General features: G+C 38.6%; 1 protein-coding gene across 1 annotated transcript; it reads left to right on the top strand.

Annotated features, from left to right (window-relative positions):
* The first annotated feature begins 16,202 nt into the window (after positions 1-16,202).
* LOC116898432 (igE-binding protein-like) lies at positions 16,203-17,828 on the top strand. Its single transcript, XM_032899707.1, is given in 3 exon segments — positions 16,203-16,655; positions 16,657-17,530; positions 17,533-17,828. Coding segments are annotated over 3 exon segments (1,623 nt in total).
* The last annotated feature ends 3,354 nt before the right edge of the window (positions 17,829-21,182 follow it).

Genomic DNA, 21,182 nt, shown 5'->3' with positions numbered 1-21,182 from the left:
TTTGTTGCTGGTAGTATTGCAAGCTGGAAATCAGTCTAGAGAGTCTTCAGAAATTCAGACATAATATTCCTGAGAACTCAGCTATACCATTTCTGGGCATGTATCCAAAAGATGTTCCAACTTCTAAAAATGAAACATGCTATATGCTATGTTCATATCAACCTTTTTATAATAGCCAGAAGCTGGAAACAACGCAGATGTCCCTCAACAGATGAGTGGTTACAGAAAATGTGGTACATTTATACAATAGAATACTACTCAGCTACTAAAAACAGTGACTTATTATTTACATTTCAATTGTTTTGAAATGTAAATAAGAAATACCCAAGTTAATAAAGATGGAGAAAAAAAACAATGACTTTATGAAATTTGCAGGCAAATGGATGGAACTAGAAAATATCATCCTGAGTGAGGTAACCCATTCACAAAATAACATGCATGACAAGTATTCAATGATTAGTGGATATTAGGCAAAAAGAGCAGAATACCCATGATACAGTTCACAGATCATATGAAACAAGATGAAAGAAGATGAAAGTGTGAATGCTTCAGTCCTACTTAGAAGGGGGAAACAAAATAATCATAGGAAATAGAGTTAGGGAGGGACTTGGGAGGGAGAGAAAAGAGGGAGGGAAAAGGGGACTGCCTTTTTAAGTGAAGCAGTTAATAATTCTTGTATATATATATATATATATATATATATATAATTTCTTTTCACTTAACATGTAGAAATAATCATTTGTAAAATTAAACTGACTTCATATTTCCAAAAGATTTATTTTGTTCATTTTATGTATATGAAAGATTTTCTTGCATGCATGTACATACACTGTGTACGATCCTGATGACCATGGAAATCAGAAGAAGATGCTAGATGCTGATGAATCAAGAGTTATAGAGTGTTGCAAGCAACCATATTGGTGATATGTACTGAATGTGTCTGCAGGAGCACCAAGTACACTTAAATGCTGGGTCATCTCTCCAATCCAGAGATATCACTCTTATCTGTTGCAAAGGTCTACCATTAGTTCTTATAGAAAAAAAATTGAAAAATTTTGTAACAGCTACCTGTTTCATTGAGTACATTATTAATTACAATATTTCAGTTTTTCTCCCAAATTCATATTTGGAAAACTCTCAAGCCTACAAGATTAAAGAAAAATATAGCAAGTCTTTGATAGCTAATGCAGTATATAGCGACTCCAGTTTGCAATATTTACAAGGGTTGGAAAAATAATTTTAATTATTCTCATCATTAATAATGATAAGTATATGAAGTAATGCTATGTTAATTAACTTTAGTTAATCATATTTCATTGTATCTACAAATTATAGCTTCTCATTGACTATAATAATTTTTGTTTGAGAGTTAAATGTAGAAATGAAAAAATCAATTCATCTCTGAACTCAGTTTGATTGCAATAAATACTCAAATACTCTTGTACAAGGTAAATGTGAACATTTGTGCATGGGTATTGTTTGTGTATGTTTATTTTCGAAGATGTAGAAAGAAGTCACATAGAATTTTTTTTACCTATAATTTACTCTAGGTCCATAGTTTGATTCCTGGAAACAGAGTGTTCTCTTTTGTGCTCCTGTACTAGAAAGCTAAAAGCCTATGAGGACATGGACCATATTGGTAAACCATTCACAGATACTACCAATCTTTCCCCAAATTTCCAACAACAGATTTGACATCTTTGATTTTCTATAGCAAGCATGAAATTATCACATTGCCTTGGTGTTTGAATAATCAAACCCAATGGAATTTTAGAATGATCCATACTTTTTTAAATTACATTTATTATTTACATTTTAAATGTTAACCATTTCCTGGTTTCCCTTCCAGAAACCTGCTATCCCACTGCCTCCTTGCTTGTATGCTTGTTCACCTACCCACCAACTCCTTCCCACTGCCCAGCCATGACAATTCCCTACACTGCTGCATAAAGCCTTGACAGGAACAAAGGTCTCTCCTCCCATTGATACCATACAAGGCCATCTGTCCATTCCTGTGTTCTCTTGGGATAGTGGTTTAGTCACTGGGAGGTCTGGGGCAGAGGCATCTGTTTGGTTGATATTTTGCATTTCTTATGGGGTTGCAAACACCTTCAGCTAATTCAGTTCTCTCTCTAACCCCTCCATTGGGGACTATGTTCTCAGTTCAATGGTTGGCTGCGAGCATGCACCGCTGTATTTGTAAGGCTCTGGCAGAGCTGCTCAGCAGATTCCTGTCAGCATGCACTTCTTGGCATGGGCAATAGTGTAGGTATTTGGTTGCTGTAAATGGGATGGATCCCCAGATGAAGCAGTCCCTGGAAAGAATGGCTTTTCCTTCAATCTCTGCTCTACAATTTTTCTCCATATTTCCTCCTTTGAGTATCTTTGTTCCACCTTCTAGGAAGGCCTGAAGCATCCATACTTTGGCCTTCCTTCTTCTTGAGCTTCATGTCGTTTGTAAATTGAATCTGGTGTACTCTGAACTTTTGGAATAATATTTGCTTATCAGTGAATAAATGCTGTGTACGTTATTTTGTGGATTGGTTACCTCACGCAGGAAGATATTTTCTAGTTCCATTCATTTGCCTGCAAATTTTATGAAATCATTGTTTTAGCTGAGTATTATGAAGTCATAGCTGAGTATTATTCCGTTGTGTAAATGTACCACATTTTCTGTATCCATTCATCTGTTGAAGGACATCTGAGTTGTTTCCAGCTTCTGGCTATTATAAAAATGCTGCTATGAACGTAGTGGAACATGTGTCCTCGTTACATGTTGGAGCATCTTTTGGGTATATGCACAGCAGTGGTATAGCTGGGTCCTTAGGTAGTACTGTGTCCAATTTTCTAAGGAACTGCCAGACTGGTTTCCAGAATGTTTGTAGCAATTTGCAATCCCACCAACAAAGAGGAAAGAATGGTCTCTTTCTCTACATCTTTGCCAAGTTCTCCTGTCACATGAGTTTTGTATCTTAGCCACTCTGACTGGTGTGAGTTGGCATCTCAGAGTTGTTTTGATTTGCACATCCCTGACAACTAAGGATGTTAACTATTTCTTTGGCTGCTTCTCAGTCATTCACTATTCCTCAGTTAGAATTCTCTTTTTAGGGGTTGGGGATTTAGCTCAGTGGTAGAGCGCTTGCTCTGGGTTCGGGTCCCAGCTCCAAAAAAAAAAAAAAAAAAAAAAGAATTCTCTTTTTAGATCTTTTTAGCCCGTTTTTTAAAAGGGTTATTTGGGGTCTAACTTCTTGAGTTCTTTGTATATATTTGATATTATCCCTCTATCAGGTGTAGAATTGGTAAAGATCTTTCCCCAATCTGTTTGTTGCCATTTTGTCCTATTAACAGTGTTCTTTGCTTTACAAAGCTTTGAAATTTTATAAGGTCCCAATGTCGATACTTGATCTTACAGTGTAAATCATTGGTGTTCTCTTCAGGAAATTTTCCCCTGTGTTTCAGTTTATCTGGATTTATCTGGAAGTCCAAGACCCAAAAATATCCTTAATGAAAAAAGAACTTCTGAGGGAATCATCATCCCTAACCTACAGCTGAATTACAGAGCAATCACAATAAAAATTGCATGGTATTGGTACAGAGACAGGCAGGTAGATCAATGGAATATAATTGAAGACCCAGAAATAATTCCACACACCTATGATCACTTGACTTTTGACAAAGAAGCTAAAAATATCCAGTGGAAAAAAGACAGCATTTTCAAGAAATGTTGGTTCAACTGGTGGTTAGCATGTTCAAGAATGCAAATCAATTCATTCTTATCAATGTACAAAAATCAAGTCCCTATTATTTTATATTAGATTCCTATTAAATATTTTTGCCAAAAATATCAAACTTGGTTTTATATAGTAACTTGTAGCATTGGATATCAAGTATATCATTCCTGGTAAATTATTTTTATAGAGGATTATTCTCATGCTATCAAAGGTCTTCATAAAAATTTGATTTTCTTCTTAAATTAGATAACTGTCCTTATAATGAACAGTGAATGAATAATAAATGTCTCTAGTGAAATAATATGAAAATATATACTGTAGCATAGTTAATAATTATTTGAGCTGTTCGAGAGAAGTTTGTTCATTTGCTTTAATCTACAGCTAGTGAGGGTTCTGGAAGCATCCCCAACAGACACTTGAAGACAACAGCAGCCTTTAAATTTAAAACACATTTCGTATTTAATAACACCAGATTGTGGGTGATAGTGCCCCAGAAGAAGACCTGAATCACATAAAAAGCATGATTTGCTCCAAGACTCAAACAATTCCCAAGAAGAGCATGTGTTTAAAATAAACCAAACACCAGAAAAAACAATCTCACAAATAAGTGTTTTGGGTAACACCATACATATTGATATATGAATTTTATCACAGTTATTCAAAAGCTGACACAGGAGAATGATGAGATCCTAACTAATCTGAGCAATGTAGGGAGCTACTATCTCAGAATAAAAAGAAGTGTTAATATACCTCAATGAGTGAACATTTGCCTAGTAGGGACAAGATACTTTCTGTCATCATTAATATAGTATAAAATAAATCTTTAATGTATTTAGAGTCCTGTATGAACTTACATATCAGGATTCAACCAATTTCTGAAAAACCTCAGGGTGTTTAGTTCCATTATTGCATCTGAAAGATAGAGAAGCAAAATCACAGTTTTAACTCACACCATTACAATCATTGTGAGGGAGCAGAAGAATATCAATGTTTATTGTGGACTGTGATTTAAGCACTAGTGGAGGGGAAATTATATTTCATTAGGTGTTGTTTCAAAGGGAAATACAAGGCAAATTCTGCTGAGCCTTTTCTAATTCACATCTAATGAAGAACTACTCTATTTCTGAGCATACTTTAAGTCTGACTTTAAATGAGACAAAGAGATCTGATTAGCACTGAGCAGCAGAGAACTATGATTTAAGAATCTACCCCAAAGACCTATCCCACAGCTTCTTCTACCCAAATCCCATCGGGGAGGAAGCTGAACTCCCAGAAGTCCAGACAATCCTGAGACCTCATGACGGACTGCCACTGCTGCCCACTGCTGCCCACATTCCCATCCCAAGAAAAAAACTGCATAGTGCCTCTAGATACAGGAATATAGGAGCAGTCAGTGACAGGAACTGGCTGGTTTTTGGCTGTGCCTGGAACTGAAATGAACTGGTCACAAAGCTTGCTGAACCCAAATAGCATGGGGGAGAGAGCTGGACCCTCAGAAATGAGGACACTCCTGAGAACCCAGAAGAGACGAATACTGTCTTCCCACATTCTGGACACAAGAGAAAATCATCTAGTGCTATCTTGTCACACTGGGCACAGCAAAGTAGGAGCAGTAAGGGCAGGATCCTCACGGTTCTGCCTGCACCAAGAGTTGGAAGCCAATCACCGAAAGCGCCTACACACCTGAGAGCAGAGCTTTTTCTTCCCAGATCCGGCTGAAAGAAAACAGGTCTACAGGAGTGCAAACACACAGGCATACAGGAGGTCCAAGCCGATTTCAAAGCCAGCAAGACAAGACAACACCAGAGACAACCTGATGGCAAGAGGCAAGCAAGGAACCTAAGCAATAGAAACCAAGACGACTTGGTATCATCAGAGCCCAGTTCTCCCAACAATACAAATCCTGGATATCCAAACACATCAGAAAAACAAGATTTGGACTTAAAATCACATTTTATGATGATGATGGAGGACTTTAAGAAGGACATAATGACTCACTTAAAGAAATACAGGACAACACAAGTAAACAAGAAGAGGAAACACAAAAAAATCCCTTAAAGAATTACAGGAAAACACAACCAAACAGGGAAAGGAATTGAACAAAACCATACAGGATTTAAAAATGGAAATAGAAACAATAAAGAAAGCACAAAAAGACAACCCTGGAGATAGAAAAGATAGTAAAGAGATCACAAGTCATAGATGTAAGCATCACCAACAGAACACAAGGGATAGAAGAGAGAATCGTAGGGGTGGAAAATACCATAGAAAGCATTAACACAACCATCAAAGATAAGGTAAAATGCAAAAAGCTCCTAGCACAAAACATCTAGGATCCAGGAAACAATGAGAAGATCAAACCTAAGGATATAGGTGTAAAAGAGAGTGAAGACTCCCAACTTAAAGGGCCAGTAAATATCTTCAACAAAATTATAGAAGAAAACTTCCCTAACCTAAAGAAAGAGATGCCCATAAACATCAAAGAAGCCTACAGAACTCCAAATAGATTGGACCAAAAAAGAAATTCCGCCTGTCACATAATAGTCAAAACACCAAATGCACAAAACAAAGAAAGAATTTTAAAAGCAGTAAGAGAAAAATGTCAAGTAAAATATAAAGGCAGATCTATCAGAATTACACCAGACTTCTCAACAGAGACTATGAAAATCAGAAGATCCTGGGCAGATGTCATACAGACCCTAAGAGAACACAAATGCCAGCGCAGACTACCATATCCACCAGAACTCTCAATAAACATAGATGGAAAAATGATGATATTCCATGACAAATCCAAATTTACACAATATCTTTCTACAAATCCAACCCTACAAAGGATAATAGATGGAAAACTCCAATGCAAGGAGGGAAACTACACCCTTGAAAAAGCAAGAAAGTAATCTCCTTGTAAGGACTCCAAAAGAAGAGAGACACACAACCATAATTTTTGTGGTTTGCCCTGGAGTTATCTATATTTTGATGTTAAATCTACTGCCCCAAGGACAGCTGTCTAGTCACATACTCAAGACTCAGATGACTTCACCAGAAACTTCTCCCTATTGATTTGTAAAATACAGATGAAGCGCAGGTACAGGATAGGAGACCTGTCATTGAATGAGAAGGAAGGATGGGCGGGAGAAAAGTTTGAGGGAAGAGGAGGAGACTGGAACAGAAAGAAGAAGAGACAGGAGGGGAGGTAGAGAAGCCATGGCAGGAGAATATGGCAGGTGATGTTAAGATTTCATGCTGTACCTTTACAGGTTGTTACAAATGTTTTTAAGGGATGGATGTGTATTGGGCTTTATATGTTTAGGTGGGCAATTATACCTTACCAGTTGGGTCAAAGATTATTGTGTTGTGTGTTCTTTTATATGACGATTTGAGTGTTGGAAAGTGTGCAGCGGCAGGAGACACTGGGCCGCCGTGGAGTTGGGATGTGTTCCCACCAAGATATCTCGCAGATATCTTGGGATACTGATGTGCTGGACCTAGTAGGGATAAAAGACAACCATACTTTTTTTATATTTTATATTTTTACAGCAGCACATAATCTTACCTCTAACAACAAAAATAACAGGAAGCAGCAATCACTATTCTTTAATATCTCTTAACATCAATGGACTCAATTACCCAATAAAAAGACATATACTAACATACTGGATATGTAAAGAGAAGCCAGGATTTTGCTGCAAACAGGAAACAAACATAAGAGACAAATACAGACACTACCTGGGAGTAAAAGTCTAGAAAACAACTTTCCAAGCAAATAGTCCAAAGAAACAAGCTGGAATAGTCATTCTACTATAGAATAAAATCAACTTTCAATGAAAAGTTATCAAGAAAAGATAAGGAAGAAGACTTCATATTCCTCAAAGTAACAAATCCACCAGGATGAACTCTTACTCCTAAATATCTATGATGCAAATACAAGGGCACTTAAATTCATAAAAGAAACCTTACTAAAGCTCAAAGCACACATTGTATCTCACACAATAATAGTATGAAACTTGAACACTCCACTCTCATCAATGGACAGATCATGGAAACAGAAATAAAACAGAAACATAGAGAAACTAATGGAAGTTATTAAACAAATGGACTTAACAGATATTTTTTGAACATTTCATCCTAAAACAAAAGAATATACCTTCTTCTCTGAACTACCTTCCTCAAAACTGGCTAAATAATCAGTCACAAAAAAGAGCCTCAACAGATAAAAGAATGTTGAAATAATCCCATGCATCCTATCAGAGAAGAACAAAAACTAAAGAAAGCCCACATATTCATGGAAGCTGAACAATGCTCTACTCAATGATAACTTGGTCTAGGAAGAAATAAAGAAAGAAATTAAAGACTTTTTAGAATGTAATGAAAATGAAGACACAACATATCCAATCTTATGGGACATAATAAATTCAGTGCTAAGAGGAAAAATCATAGCTCTGTGTGCATCCACAAAGAAACAGGAAAGAGCAAACTTCAGCAGCTTGACAGTACACATAAAAGTTCTAGAACAAAAAGAAGCAAATATACCCAAGAGGAGTAGAAGGCAGGAAATAAACAAATCAACCAATTAGAAACAAAAAAGACTATACAAAGAATCAACAAAACCAGGAGCTCGTTCTTTGAGAAAATCAACAAGATAGATTAGCCCTTAGCAAACTAACCAGAGGGCAGAGAGAGTATCCAAAATAATGAAAAGGAGACATAACAAAGGATTCTGAGGATGTTCAAAATACCATCAGATTCTACTACAAAAACCTATATTCAACAAAATTGGAAAATATGGATGAAATGCACAATTTTCTAGACAAATACCAGGTACCAAACTTAAATCAGGATCAGATAAACCATCTAAACCACCTCATAACTCCTAAAGAAATTAAAGAAGTTATTAAAAGTCTCCCAACCAAAAGGAGCCCAGGACCAGATGTGTTTAGTACAGAATTCTATCAGACCTCATAGAAGACCTCATACCAATACTGTCCAGACTATTCCATAAGACAGAAACAGAAGCAGGAGAACTATCCAGTTCCTTCTATAAAGCCACAATTACCCTTATACCTAAACAACACAAAGACTGAAGAAAGAAAGCGAATTATCCATTATGAATATCGACTCGAATATATTCAATAAAATTCTTGCAAACTGAATCCAAGAACACGTCAAAATGATCATCCATCATGAACAAATAGGTTTCATACCAGGGATTCAGGGATGATTCAATATACAGAAATCCATCAATGTAATCCACTGTAGAAACAGACTAAAAAAAAAAATAGACCCACGTGATCTTTTAATTAGATCTTCAGATAGCATTTGACAAAATTCAACACCCTCATGATAAAAGTTCTGGAAAGATCAGGAATTAAAGGTCCATATATAAACATAGTAAAAAGCAATATACAGCAAACCAGTAGCTAACATCATACTAAATGGAGAGAATCTTAAAGCAATCCCACCAAAATCAGGGACTAGACAATGTTGGCCACTCTCTCCCTACTCATGCAACATAGCAGTCAAAGTCTTAGCCAGTGCAATCAGACAACAAAAGGAGGTAAAAGGAATACAAATTGGAAAGGAGAAAGTCAAAATATCACTATTTGCAAATGATATGATAGTATATTTAAGTGACCCAAAAAGTTCCACCAGAGAAATACTAAGCCTGATAAACAACTTCAGCAACATGGCTGGGTATAAAATTAACTCAAACAAATCAGTAGTCTTTCTCTACTCAAAGGATAAACAAGCTGAGAAAGAAATTAGCAAAATGACACTCTTTACAATATTCCCAAATAATAAAAAGTACTGTGGTGTGACTCTAACCAAATAAGTGAAAGATGTGTATGACAAGAACTTCAAATCTCTGAAAGAGATGGTGTTCATTCAACTGGAAGTCAGCATGTAGAAGAATGCAAATTGATGCATTTTTATCACCCTGTATAAGTGTTAAGTCCAAGTGGGTGAAGGACATCCACACCAAACCAGATATACTCAAACTAATAGAAGAAAAAGTGGGGAAATGTCTCAATCACATGGGCACTGGAAAAATTTTCCTGAGCAAAACATCAATGGCATATGCTCTAAGATCAAGAATCAACAATGGGACCTCATAAACTGCAAAGCTTTTGTAAGGCAAAGGACACTGTCATTAGGACAAATCAAGAATCAATGGATTGGGAAAAGAAAGAGAAAAATGCAGTATTAAAAGGGTTTTAGTGCACAATTTCTTTTAATATTGATATCCATGAGCTCTGGTAATTGTCAAAATATCCACCTGTCCTAGAAGATTGGGATATGACTTTTGAGAACTTCAATCTAGATTATGACATCGTAAAATGCACAAATATAACTCACAAACTATGGAAGTTGAGAATTTACTAGTCAATGAATGATTTACAAACTATTAAGTTGCTAGGAAACTTATATTTGCTGTTTTTAAATTATGTTTTTTCCCCTAAAAGTCAACATAAGCACTCAAAAATGCCTACAGTTGATGATGACCCTATCATGGCATTGCTATTACAAAGAAAAGTAATCATCTACTATGCAGTTAACTACAAAAATAACTCTAACAGGCTTTTGATTAGTTGCAGTATCAACGGCAGCATGCATTAGATGTTTGCTGAAGTCCAAAGCATTATGTGACATAATATTTCACTTAATGTCTTCCTTTACTGTGTTGCATATTATGATTAGAAATGACATGCTGAAAGAGGCAAGAGTAGTCTTTCTCCAGAATATGATATTTGTTGTAAAAACAGAGATGGTACCAGAGACATACATTGTTCAGAAAGGAGAAAATTAATAGCAGAAAAAAGAGGCAAAACAACTTCATATGCACAGTCTAGAGATGGGTTTGGAAATAAAATGAGGTAGGGAGAAAAGTTTTGATTTGAATTATAAACATTTTTGTAGTTTTCTGTACATTTGAATGATTTCACTAAATCATTTAAAGTTTTCTTATTTTTCTTGAATATTTTATATATTATATAATAACATTTCAAATATTATCCCCTTTCCTCCCTTTCCCATGCCCCATCCCCCTCCTGCTACTTCTATGAATATGGTCCCACTCCCAGCCACTCATTCCAACCTCAACACACTGGCATTACCTTACCTTGGGGAAATGAGCCTTCACAGGACCAAGGCATTTTCCTCCTACTGATGCTGGACAAGGCCATCTTCTGCTACATATGTGGCTGGACTCACAGATACCTCCATATGTACTCATTGTTTAACGTTTTAAGAAAAAAATAAAAGTGCTTCCGGTTTGCTTCTCCAACCAGAAGGTCCAGAGTAACCAAAGACACAGGGGAGAATCTCACCCAAAGAACTGTGCCAGCTAGGACACCCACAGAGGCCAGCTGAAGAGGAACTTACCTGCCCTGCTGAGCTCCACCTTCCTTCCTGTCTGCTTCATCACCCAGGCCAGGTTAGGGGTCCAATACACCCCCCCCACACACACACACATGCACCTTACATCCTTTCTGCGCCCTAGGAGTACTGCAGTAATGAGGAACACAGGAAGACAAACCTCATCAGAGACAGCACTGGTTACCTCAAAGGAGACTGAGTCTAACTGAGTCACAGACCTCTCCCTGCCTCCGATGAGGGCGGCTCCAGTCAGAAACACCTAGGTCAGTTAACACCAAAGACAGCCAGATGACCCAGGTAAGCTTAAGATCATAAGTGACAGAACCCAATGCAATTTGGCACCATCAGAACGCATTTCTCCAACCACAGCAAGTCCCAGATACTCTAAGATTCATGATAAGAAAGAAAATGATCTAAAATACCATCTCATGAACAACATAGATTTTAAGGAAGGTATAATTAAATCCCCTTAAAGAAATACAGGAAAATGGATAGAAGCTCTAAAAGAAGAAACAAATAAATCTGTTAAAGAAATACAATAAAATACAATCAGGAATTGGAAGGAATTGAACAAGACAGTCCTTGACATAAAAATGGAAATGAAAACAATAAAGAAGAAAGGGAAGCAATGTTATATATAGATGGACAACTTAGGAAAGTGATTATGAGCTACAGATGCAAGCCTCACCAACAGATTAAAAGAGATAGAAGAGACAATATCAGGCATATAAGATAGCATAGAAGATATTCGTATATTGGTAAAAGAAAATACAAAGAGTAAAAAGCTGCTAACCCAAAATATTCAGGAAATTCAGAACACAATGTAAAGATCAAACCTAAGAATAATAGGAAGAGAAGAGCATGAGGAATCCCAGCTCAAAGAATCAGAAAATATATTTTACAAAATCATAGAAAACTTCACTAACCTAAGAAAAGAGATGGCCATAAATGTACAAAAAGCCAACAGGACAACAAATAGATTTAACCAGAAAAAAAACCCTCTCTTCAAACAATAATCAGAATATTAATTTCAAAGAGCAAAGAAAATGTTAAAAGCTGTTGGGAAAAGGGGCAAGTAACATAAAGGCAGACCAGAATTCTCAACAGAGCTTCTAAAAGCCAGAAGATCTTAGACAGATCTCATACAGAACCAAAGGGAAAAGAAATGCCAGTCCAGAATCCTATACCCAATAAAACTTTCAGTCACTATAGGTGGAAAACCTATGATTATTTCTGACAAAATCAATTTAAACAATATGTTTCTATTAATCCAGTCCTGTAGTGGATAATGCAACAAAATCTCCAACACAGTAAGGCAACTACACCCAAGACAGCATCAGAAATTAAATATTTCACAACAATCCCAAAAGAAAAGAGAGTCATATACACATATCACATCCACCAACAAAAGTAACAGGAACTAACAATCACCTGACATTAATATCTCTCAGTATCAATAGACTCAATTCACCAATAAAAAGGCACACGATAAAAGACTGAATACATAAACAGGACCTAGCATTTTGCTGCATAGAGGAAATACACATCAGTGACAAAGACAGAAACTACCTCAGAATAAAAGATTGGAAAAAAGTTGTTCAAGCAAATGGTCCAAGAAACAAGCTAGAGTAGCCATTCTAATAACTAATAAAATAAATTCTCAACCAATAGTTATCAAATGAGGTGGGGAAAGACACTTCATATTCATGAAATTAAATTCACTAAGAGGAAGTTAAAATTTCAACATCTATACCCCCAAAAAAGGGACACACACATTCATAAAAAACCTTTGCTAAAGCCTAAACACAATTTGAACCTCACACAATAATAGTGGGAGACTTCAACACTCAACTTTCACCAATCACTGAAACAGAAACTAAACATAGACAAAGTGAAACTAACAGAAGTTATGAACCAAGTGTGGATTTAACACATTTCTATAGAACATTTCCCCCCAAAGAAGAAAATATAACTTCTTCTCAGCACCTCACAGAACCTTCTACCACATTGACCATATAATTGCTCACAAACAAACACTCAACAAACACAAGATGATTGAAATAATTCCATGCATTCTATCAGATCACCACTGACTAAGGCTGGACTTCAATAACAACAAAACAAAAGAAAGACCACATATTCATAGAAACTGAACAACTATCTATTCAAGGATAAATTGATTAGGGAAGAAATACAGAAAGAAATTATAGAGTTTATAGAATTCAATGAAAATGAAGACACATCATACACAAACGTATGGGACACAATGAAAGCATTGTTACAAGGAAATACATAGCACTAAATGTCTAATAAAAAATTGGAGAGATACCATATAAGCAACTTAAAATCACACTTGAAAGCTGTAGAAAAGAAAGAAGCAAACAAACCCAAAAGGAGTATATGGCAAAACATAGTCAAACTCAAGAGTGAAATTAACCAATTAGAAACAAAGAGAGGAACATAAAGAATCAATGAAACCAGGAACTGGTACTTTGAGGAAATCACCAAGATAGATTAAAACTTTAGCCAAACTAAATCAAAGACACAGAGACAGTATCCAATTTAACAAAATCAGAAATGAAAAAGGAGACAACAGATACAGAAAATTAAAAAAAAATCACCAGAACCTACTACAAAAGCCTATAGTCTACAAAACAGGAAAATCTTGATGAAATGGCTGATTTTCTAGACATATACCACATAACAAAGTTAAGTCAAGGTCAAACTATCTAAACAGTCCTATATTCCCTAAGGAAATATAAAGAGTGATTAAAAAAGAAAAGAAAAGAAAAAGAAAACAGGGCCAGGGTTAGATGAGTATAGTGTAAAATTCAACCAAACCTTCAAAGAAAAGCTGAAACCAATACTCCTCAAAGTATTCTACAAAACAGAAACAGAAGGTACACTACCTTATTCATTCTATGAAACAACAGTTTCATAAACTCTGATACATAAACCGTACAAAGAACCAACAAAGAAAGAGAACTTCAGGCCAATGTCACTTCAGAATATCAATGCAAAAATACTTAATAAAATTTTTGCAAACCGAATCTAAGAACTCATCAAAAACATCATTCATCATGATCAAGTGGGTGTCATCCCAGTAATTCAGGGATGGATAATAATATGAAAATGTACCAATAAAATACACTATAAAAAAAAAGAAAAAAGTCATGTGATTGTTCTCATTAGATGCTGAAAATAACTTTTAATAAGATAAAACACCCCTTCTTTTTGAAAGTCTTGGAGAGATCCAGAATTCAAGGCACATAACTAAGCATAATAAAAGCAATTCATAGCAAAGCAACAGCCACCATCAAATTATGTGGAGAGAAACTGGAAGCAATCACCCCAAACATCAGGGACAAGGCAACTTTGCACACTCTCTATAGTTTAAATATAGTACTTAAAGTTCTAGCTAGAGCAATTAGATAGCAAAAGGAGACCACAGAGATACAAATTGCAAAGGAAGAAGTACTACTATTTGCAGACGATAGGATAGTATACATAAACTACCACTAAAATCCGACACCTACTGCTTATAAACAACTTCAGCAGAGTGATTGAATATAAAATTAACTCAAACATTTGTACAATTGATAAAGTGGCAGAGAAACAAATTAGGGAAACAACTCCCTTCACAATAGCCATAAATAGTGTGGATATATCTTGTTGTAACTTTTAGCAAGCAAATGAAAGCTCTGTATGACAAGAATGTCCAATCTCTGAAAAAAAGATATTAAAGAAGACCTCAAAAGATGGACAAATCTCCCATGCTTATGAATTAGAAAGAATAGTATAGTAAAAATGGCCCTCCTACCAAAAGTGAGCTACAGATTCAATGAAATCCTCATCAAAATTCTAACATGATTCTTCACAGTCATGGAAGGAATGATTCTCAACTTCATAAGGAAAAACAAAAAACTCAGGATAGCTAAAAGAATTCTCAACAATAAAAGAACTTCTGGGGGAATCACAATCCCTGAATTCAAGCTTTACTAGAAGGCAATAGTGATAAAACCTGCACGGTATTGGTATAAATACAGACAGGTTGATCAATTGAATAAAATTGAAGACACAGAAGTAAACTCACACATCTATGGACACTTCATCTTTGATAAAGATGTCAAAAAATACAATGGATAAAAGAATTCATCTTCCATGAATGGTGCTAGTCTCAATGATGCTGTTTGTAGATGAATGAAAAAGATCCATATTTATCTCCCTACACAAAGTTCAAGAACAAGTAGATAAAGGACCTCAACACTCAATCTTATAGAAGAGAAAGTGGCAAAGATTCTTGAACTCATTGGCACAGGGTGGGGGTGGGGGTCTGAAAAGAATACGAATGACTCAGCCTCTAAGATCAGGAATTGATAAACGGGACCAAATGAAACTGAAAAGCTTCCATAAGGCCAAAGTTACCTTCAATAGGACAAATCAACAATCTATAGATTGGGGGAAAAAATCTTCACTAACCCTAAGAGTGATAGAGACCTAATATCCAAAATATATAAAGAGCTCAAGAAGCCAACTGTGGAAAGCCACAATAACATTCACCACCACAAGATGGCGCTGGCTTCAACTGCGCCCCACGTGGAAAGCCGGGATAGCTTTGCCATTACAAGATGGCGCTGGCCTCCGCTGCGCCAGCCGACTTCCTTTCAGGAAGTTAACTGTGTCATGTGCAAGAGTGCCTTCGGTACAGGTCTTTACCCACTCAAGGCGTACTAATGAGATCATGCGGTAAGTTAACCAATCAGGTGTGGATGCGGCGCTTAGGGTGTATATAAGCCGCCGCCATGCCGGCGCCTGGCTTCCTCTTTAGATTCAATAAACGTTTAGCTGCAGTAGGATTCGTGTGTCCCCGCGTGTTCTTGCTGGCGAGATATCGCTGGGCATCTGGTGCCGGAAACCTGGGAAAAAAATGCCACACCATCGCCAGGCGCTGAGAGAGAGGTCCTCCGTCCGCGGAGAGAATCCAAAGCTGCAGGACGCGGGTAAGCTCTGAAAGATATGTTTGGTCTTGATCTGTTCCACTTCTCTCACCCGCTAGAAGATACAGCGGAAGTTTTTGTTATCATTTTAGCAGCCTTCATGCTTTCTCTTTTGGTTTTTGATTTCGTGGCTGCCGCTAGGCACCGTCAGAGGTCGTGCCTAGAAGATGGGAAATGCCGCCCAACTGTGGTGGTGGGACGGAGAGTGCTAGGGAAGTTACAAGACAGCATGTCAGAAACAGAATGGGATAAAAAATTAAAGAGGTCAAGGAGAAAAGATAAATATAAGCAGACAGACCCTTCCAAAGACTTCAGATCTGAGGAAGCGAGAGGTTGGGGAAAGAACGCCCCGGGAGAGATGAAACAGAGAAAGGAGAAAAAAGTCTTGAAAAGGAGAAGTCTTTATCCGGTAAAGGAATTAAAGGCTTCAGAGCTTGATAGCTCAGAGACAGACGAGCTTAGCTCCTCTGAGGAAGAGGATTTAGAAGATGAGGCAGCTCGCTATGAAGAAGAAGGATACTACCCAGATGAACAACGAGCTAACAGCTTGGGTAAAGAGAAGGGAGTGGGAGGTGGGGCCTATAAGCCCCAGCGCCCCTCCATCTTATATGGAGAGATTTCACTCAGATTCCTTCCTCACTAAAGAGGAACAGAAAAATATACAGCAGGCATTTCCAGTGTTTGAGGCCACCGATGGAGGCCGTGTTCACGCACCAGTAGAATATGTTCAAATTAAGGAACTTGCCGAGTCGGTCCGTAACTATGGAGTTAGTGCCAATTTTACTATTGCTCAAGTCGAGAGGCTTGCCACTCTGGCCATGACTCCAGGAGACTGGCAGACAACAGTGAAGGCTGCGCTCCCTAATATGGGACAATATATGGAATGGAAAGCCTTGTGGTATGACGCCTCTCAGACACAGGCCAAAGTCAATGCCATTGTTGAAGGCGATCAGAGAGATTGGACACTTGATCTGCTAACAGGATAAGGGCAGTATGCCAATAATCAAACAAATTATAACTGGGGAGCATACGCTCAAATCTCCGCTGCCACCGTTAAGGCGTGGAAGGCACTTTCCAAGATGGGAGAGTCTGGGGGACACTTAACAAGAATTATACAAGGCCCCCAGGGGCCATTCTCAGACTTCGTGGCTAGGATGACAGAGGCAGCAGGCAGGATCTTTGGAGACCCCGAACAGGCAATGCCTTTAGTGGAACAGTTGGTCTATGAGCAAGCCACACAGGAATACAGAGCAGCTATTACACCTAGGAAGAGCAAAGGATTACAGGACTGGCTAAGAGTTTGCCGAGAACTTGGAGTCCCGCTTACTAATGCCGGCCTCGCGGTTGCTATCCTACAGGGCCAAAAGTGCTCAGGTACAGGTGATCGCAGGGTCTGCTATAACTGTGGCAAACCAGGACATCTGAAAAAGGGTGTCAGGCCCTCACAAAGAAGAGAGCACCAGGACTGTGTACTAAGTGTGGGAAAGGCAATCATTGGGCTAGTGAGTGTCGCTCAGTTAAAGATATCAGAGGCAGGCTTATTCAGCCCGGGCCTCCCCAGGCAGAAGGGGGTGAAAACACTCCAAAAAACGGGTATCTGGGCCCCAAGTCTCAGGGCCCCAAAACATATGGGACTCCAGCTCACAACAAACGGACACCATGGTTCACAGAGCTACAAAAGGCTCAGCAGGAGTGGACCTCCGTTCCACCACCCAATTCATATTAATTCCACTGATGGTTGTGCAACCTGTCCCCACTGACTACAAAGGCCCCTTATCTGTGGGAAGTGTCGGCCTTATTTTGGGTCGATCCTCCTTAACCTTAAAGGGACTTATTGTTCACCCTGGAATAATAGATCAAGATTACACGGGAGAACTTCAAGTTCTCTGCTCTTGCCCTCAAGTCGTTTTTTCCATCTCCTCAGGTGACAGGATTGCTCAGTTGATTATCCTTCCAAGCTTACATGATCATTTTCCTTCTTCCGGGGTCCCTAGAGGCACCGCGAAGTTTGGCTCTTCCAGGACTGATTCTGCTTATTTAATGATGGACCTTAATTCCAGACCCTCTTTAGAGTTGAATATAGAAGGGAAAACTTTTATGGGAATTCTAGATACAGGGGCTGATAAGAGCATTATCTCCTCTAGTTGGTGGCCTAAGGCATGGCCTGTCACCAATCATCCCATTCTTACAAGGACTAGGGTATGAGGCAGTCCCACTATCAGCTCACGCCTCCTGATCTGGCATGCTCCAGAAGGCCAATCAGGAAGGTTCATTCCTTATGTCCTCCCTCTTCCTGTTAACCTTTGGGGAGGGATGTCTTACAGGGTCTAGGACTGACATTGACCAACGAGTACCTCGGGACAAGCTGTCAAGATTATGAAGAGAATGGGCCACGAGGAAGGGAAGGATTAGGAAAAAGGAACAAGGAAAATTAGAACCGTCCCACAAGAAGGTAATATAGGAAGGCAGGGCCTGGGTTTTTCCTAGGTGCCATTGAGGGTTCTATGCCCCTGGCTCACAGGAGGAGGCAAAATGGGTTCCTCAATGGCCCTCTATCCTCTGAAAAATTGAAGCTGCCACTAAATTGGTTAATGAATAATTACAGCTTGGTCATTTAGAACCGTCCATTTCACCATGGAATACTCCTATTTTTGTGATAAAGAAAAAATCAGGAAAATGGAGACTTCTCCATGATTTGAGAGCCATTAATGCACAGATGCGTTTATTTGGCTCGATCCAACGAGGCCTACCCTTACTCTCTGCCTTACCTAAGCAATGGAAGATAATAATTATAGACATTAAGGATTGTTTCTTTTCCATCCCCTTGTGTCCACAAGACAGAGGAGATGTTTGCATTTACTATACCAGCTGTTAATCATCTTGAACCTGATAAGAGATTTCAGTGGAAGGTCCTGCCTCAAGGCATGGCCAATAGCCCCACTATGTGCCAACTATATGTGCAACAAGCCCTTGAACCTATAAGGAAGCGATTTCCCTCTTTGCTTCTGGCTCATTACATGGATGATATTCTAATGTGTGATAGAGATTTAACAACCTTACAGACTTCATATCCCTTCTTAATCAAAACATTGGGACAATGGGGACTACAAGTCGCTACAGAAAAGGTTCAAATTGCAGAAATTGGCTCATTTCTGGGATTGGTCATTTATCCTGAAAAAATAGTTCCTCAGAAATTAGAGATTCGCAGAGATCATTTACATACCTTAAATGATTTCCAAAAATTATTGGGAGATATAAATTGGCTGAGGCCATTTTTAAAGATTTCCTCTGCTGAGTTGAAACCTTTATTTGATATTTTGGAAGGGGACTCTCATATCTCCTCTCCGAGAGGATTGACGCCAGCCGCAAACCAGGCCTTACACGTTGTAGAACGTGCCTTACAGGATGCTCAATTGCCGCGCATTGATGAAACCAAGCCTTTTGATTTGTGTGTTTTCAAAACCATGCAATTACCAACAGCTGTCTTGTGGCAGGATGGGCCTTTATTATGGATCCATCCCAATGCCTCTCCTGCTAAGATTATTGACTGGTATCCCGATGCGGTTGCTCAGCTTGCACTCCTCGGGTTGAAGGCAGCTATTACTCATTTTGGGAAAGAACCCAAAATTTTGATAGTACCATATACAGCCATTCAGGTTCAAACATTAGTTGCTACCTCAAATGCTTGGGCAGTGTTAGTTACTTCCTTTGCTGGACAGATTGATAATCATTATCCAAAACACCCGATCCTACAATTTGCTTTAAGCCAAGCAATTGTGTTCCCACACATAATGTCTCAGAAACCACTTGTTGATGGGGTTGTAGTGTATACAGATGGGTCAAAAACTGGTGTAGGTGCTTATGTGGTCAATAATAAGGTAGTATCTAGGCAGTATAATGAAACTTCACCTCAAGTTGTGGAATGTTTAGTGGTGCTAGAGATCCTCGAGACCTTCCCAGGCCCACTTAACATTGTGTCAGATTCCTCCTATGTGGTTAATGCAGTTAAGGTTCTTGAGGTGGCTGGATTAATCAGGCCTTCCAGCAAACTTGCTCAAATTTTTCAACAAATTCAATCTACCCTTCTCGACAGGAGAGCCCTGTATTTATAGCACATATTAGAGCTCACTCGGGCCTTCCTGGTCCAATGTCCCACGGAAATGACCCAGCAGACCAAGCTACAAGAGTGATTGCAGTTGCCTTGTCCCCCCAATTAGATGTACCAAAAGAATTTCACAGACAATTTCATGTGACGGCTGAAACTTTACGCCGCCTATTTTCTTTGACTAGAAAAGAAGCTAGGGAGATAGTTACCCAATGTCAAAATTGTTGTCAATTCCTGCCTGTACCCCATGTGGGAGTTAATCCACGAGGAATCTGACCGCTACAGGTCTGGCAAATGGATGTTACTCATATCCCTTCTTTTGGAAGACTTCAGTATCTGCATGTTTCTATTGATACATGCTCTGGCATCATGTTTGCTACACCTCTAACGGGAGAAAAGGCCTTGCATGCAATTCAACATTGCCTCGAGGCGTGGAGTGCTTGGGGTAAACCCAAACTCCTTAAGACAGTCAATGGACCAGCTTATACTTCTCAAAAATTTCAACAATTCTGGCACCAGATGGATGTGACTCATCTGACTGGTCTCCCGTATAATCCTCAGGGACAGGGCATTGTAGAACGTGCCCATCACACTCTCAAATCCTATTTAATTAAACAAAAAGGGGGAGTCGAGGAGGCTCTACCCTCAGTACCAAGAATAGCTGTTTCCACGGCACTCTTCACCCTTAATTTTTTAAATCTTGATGCCCAAGGCCATACTGCGGCCGAATGTCACTATTCGGAGCCTGATAGACCAAAAGAGATGATAAAATGGAAAGATGTTTTGACTGGTCTATGGAAAGGCCTGGATCCTATTTTAATAAGATCCAGGGGAGCTGTTTGTGTTTTCCCGCAGGAAGAAGACAACCCATTCTGGCTACCGGAACGACTGACACGGAGAATTCTGACGCCTAGAAATGACTCCCGGATGGATTCCTCGGAAACTACCTCTAGCCCTCACACTGCCTCTTTGGAT

The sequence above is a fragment of the Rattus rattus genome, chromosome 4 (genome assembly GCF_011064425.1).
Source record: "Rattus rattus isolate New Zealand chromosome 4, Rrattus_CSIRO_v1, whole genome shotgun sequence".
Taxonomy (NCBI): domain Eukaryota; kingdom Metazoa; phylum Chordata; class Mammalia; order Rodentia; family Muridae; genus Rattus; species Rattus rattus.
This window is presented reverse-complemented; position numbering and strand designations above follow the sequence as displayed.